We start from the raw sequence: 3,472 nt of genomic DNA, 5'->3' as shown, positions 1-3,472 counted from the left end.
AAACACACACAAACAAACACTTAAACTCAAATGGAAAGATACTCGTGAATAAAGTGTCTGTTGCCAGTTCTACTTGTTTTGCAATTTAAAATTTACATGAGATTCTCAGTTGCGAAAATAATGGTGTTCTTGCTCTTGTAGCAGAATATTTTAGACTTAGCAACGCTGCTGCTGCAAGATATACACATACTCTCAAACTGTAATATCTGTATTGATAAATGCATTACTAAGTGCATGAGTCTGCTTTTAAGAGTCAATCTCTATTACTAGCTATAAAAAGTCATTTTGAAATTAACAGAGGCTTTAGATGCACAAGTAACTTCTAAAAACAAAAGTGATTAATGAAAACCTGATAAAAGTCTTGTATACAACTACTGAACATGTCTTGACATGTGTCTGCCATATTATAAGTGGAATAAATAACAATGGGAAACATTATAAAATAATTTAAAATGATGCACACTCGATGTAGTGATATGGCCACGACTTGTTTTTAATATATGTTGGGAATAATAAAATCCAGTATAGGAAAACTAATATCTTTGCCTGATATTCAAACATACTGGTGGTATATTAATGTTGATTGTTGAAGAGAAAATAGTTTTCTATAAATACACATAAATGAAAGCTGTACTGCTTTTTGTAATGCTCTCCTCATGTCTCATAGACACATCCACTGCACCACCAACCTCTGCAGTCAACAATACACAAACAGGTCTAACTGTATTTACCACACCAAACCTACAGGCTACAGGTAAATATTGTCTTCATATACCAAATCAAATGTATTAAGTACATTTTTAAAGTAAATGTATTACCTAGAACAATCAAATATATCTACAATTTTGTGACTGATCGTGTTGCAATAGAGTAAAAAAAAATATATTTATGTTATTACATATTTTATGTAGTCTTGAATTATCAGATTATTGATTTTTGTTTAAACCTATAAATCAGGTTGTTTTAATAAAGCAGATTATTGGTTGATATCAGCATACTGGTGTGCATGTAAACAGTGAAATAACTCACAATCGGGATAATAAATATTATAAAATAATGCACACTTGAGGTGGTGATATGGCCACGACTCAATGCAGATTAAAATATACACTCTCAAAATGTCCAGCCTAGGCAAACTAATATATTTGCCTGATGTTCAAGCATAGTAATGATATGTTGATATAGATTGTATACATAAACTGCATATTGGTGTGATTTTAGAGCACACAACCTTTATTGGCCAAATTTGGGGTGAATTGTCCATTTCTGTGTGTCCACAGTCAATATTATACACAAACAGATCCAACTACAAACACATTATTTACAACATCAAACACACACTCGTATATGGAGAAAATGATTATCCCTTTGTGAAAATTGTACATTGTGTATATATATATTGTATAAAATATATTTTACAATTAATGATTAAGAGCAAGGACATTTTCACAGTATATCCTATAATATTTTTCTTCTGGAGAAAGACTTATTTCTTTTCATTTAGATGCAATAAAAGTTGTTTTAATAGAAAATTTCAATAATAATAATAATAATATGTTATGTAATGTAATACTTTATGTAATGTACTAACAATATTATTAACCCTCTTAAGAAATAATTATATTATTAGGAAATTATTAAGAGAACATGTAGCACCTGTGACCTACAGATTATTTTGATATCCTAATTAACACTATGGGCTGAACAGAAGACTAGATTCGCTCAAGAGCCAGAGTTGCAGCAAGAGAAAAGACACCAGTCAATGGGGTTTGATTGAAAAAATAAGTGTTTTATAAAATTCTTTTCAAGTTTAAATTGATCCAAATTCACAATACCACAACACAAATAAATTAGAAACAATAAACTAATTTAATTAAATAACAAAACCACAATATTTTGGAAAAACCAAAATTAAACCCAATTTGTTAAGATTACTATTTCTAGAATGCTATTATTTAGGATACTATATTTAGAATACTATTATTTTAAATTATATATATATATATATTATATATATATATATATATATATATATATATATATATATATATATATATATATATATATATATATATATATACACACAACACACACACTAATAGAATATAATAATAAATCCTATATGTATCATTTATTACTTATTGTTTACCTTTTTACTTCATACTACCTATTACTTAATTCAGCTAATTATATTTTCTAATTATATTATCTAATAAATCCAATTATCTAATAAATCTAATTATCTAATAAATTAGTTTCACTTTAGCTCTTCACAGTCTATAAATTCCCTTTCCCAAGAAAATAAACCCAGTTCACAGTTGAAATAAAATACGACAGTTGAAATAAAAGAAAAGAAAATGCAATTCAATTAAATAATTTTACACAGTAACTCTTTTTTTCTTTTAAAACACGCCAAATAAAATAACAAAACAAAACTCACAATGACAATTTTTCACTAAAACTTTCAACAGGAACAAGTTTGCTCTTTACAATAAACTGTCCTTGCACAGGTATTTTATGTCAGGATCTGTCATTTTATGACTTTAGTTTTTTACATGTTATGATTTTGTTTCTCCACTAGATGTTCTCATTTCTCCCCATGTGTTTGAGTTCAGTAATTACATGATTGTTTTCACATGTGTCCTGTTATGTCCTGTGTATTTAAGTTGTCTTGTTTCCCCTGTTTCTTTGCTTGGTTATTGTTGATACTAGCCCTTCGTTATCGTAAGTCTTGTCCTGCTTTCTTAAAGTCTGTTTTTGTCAGAGTGCTATGCGACTTAGCCTTTTTCTTTGTTTTCTGGATGCATTTCTCCTGCTCTAGTTTTTTCAGAGATATTTTGCCTGTTGGCCTTTTTGTTCCTCCGTTAACTAAGTCTTATTTTATCTCTGCATTTTTTTTGTTCCAAATCTGGATTTTTGTTTTTTATAAATAAATCTCTCACAGTGCAAGTACCGTCTCGCTGCTGGGTTCATTATCCACCTGTGGCTGTGTATTTAAGCACTCAGACTCTGACACTGGAGACCTGGGTTCAAACCCCGTCCCTGACAGAATAACCGAGCCAAAGGACAAACATGAACCCAGAGTCACACAGTCCTCAGGATCTTCTTGCCACAGTAGCCCAGCAGGCTTCTATGGTCCAGCGACATGAACAAGCCCTAGTGCAGCAAGAAACACTCTTGGCCAAACATTCGCTGGTACTTTCTGACATAATGACTTCTATTCGTCAGCTTTTCGACAGATTACCTTCCAGCCCTACTCCTGCCTCCTCTGTAGCCTCAGTACCCAATGCAGAGACTCGAGTAACCTCTCCACCTACGGAACCTCGACTGCCACCACCTCAATGCTTCTCAGGTGATCCTATTGTATGCGATGGTTTCCTCACCCAATGTGCTTTAACTTTTGAATTACAGCCATCTTCCTTCCCCTCAGATCGGGCCAAGATTGCGTATGTAATCACCCTGCTGTCTGGTA

General features: G+C 31.7%; 1 protein-coding gene across 1 annotated transcript in view; it reads left to right on the top strand.

The window, feature by feature from the left end:
• LOC130233242 (uncharacterized) overlaps positions 1-3,149 on the top strand; it is a 16,260-nt gene extending 13,111 nt beyond the window's left edge. The window contains exons 5-6 of the mRNA XM_056463196.1: positions 668-754; positions 3,007-3,149. Coding sequence (XP_056319171.1) covers positions 668-754; positions 3,007-3,149 — 230 coding nt within the window. The remainder of the gene's footprint in view (positions 1-667; positions 755-3,006) is intronic.
• Positions 3,150-3,472: the final 323 nt, after the last annotated feature.

The sequence above is a fragment of the Danio aesculapii genome, chromosome 8 (assembly GCF_903798145.1).
Source record: "Danio aesculapii chromosome 8, fDanAes4.1, whole genome shotgun sequence".
NCBI classification, from domain to species: domain Eukaryota; kingdom Metazoa; phylum Chordata; class Actinopteri; order Cypriniformes; family Danionidae; genus Danio; species Danio aesculapii.
The sequence above is the reverse complement of the archived record's forward strand: the minus strand, read 5'-3'. Positions and strand labels throughout refer to the sequence as shown.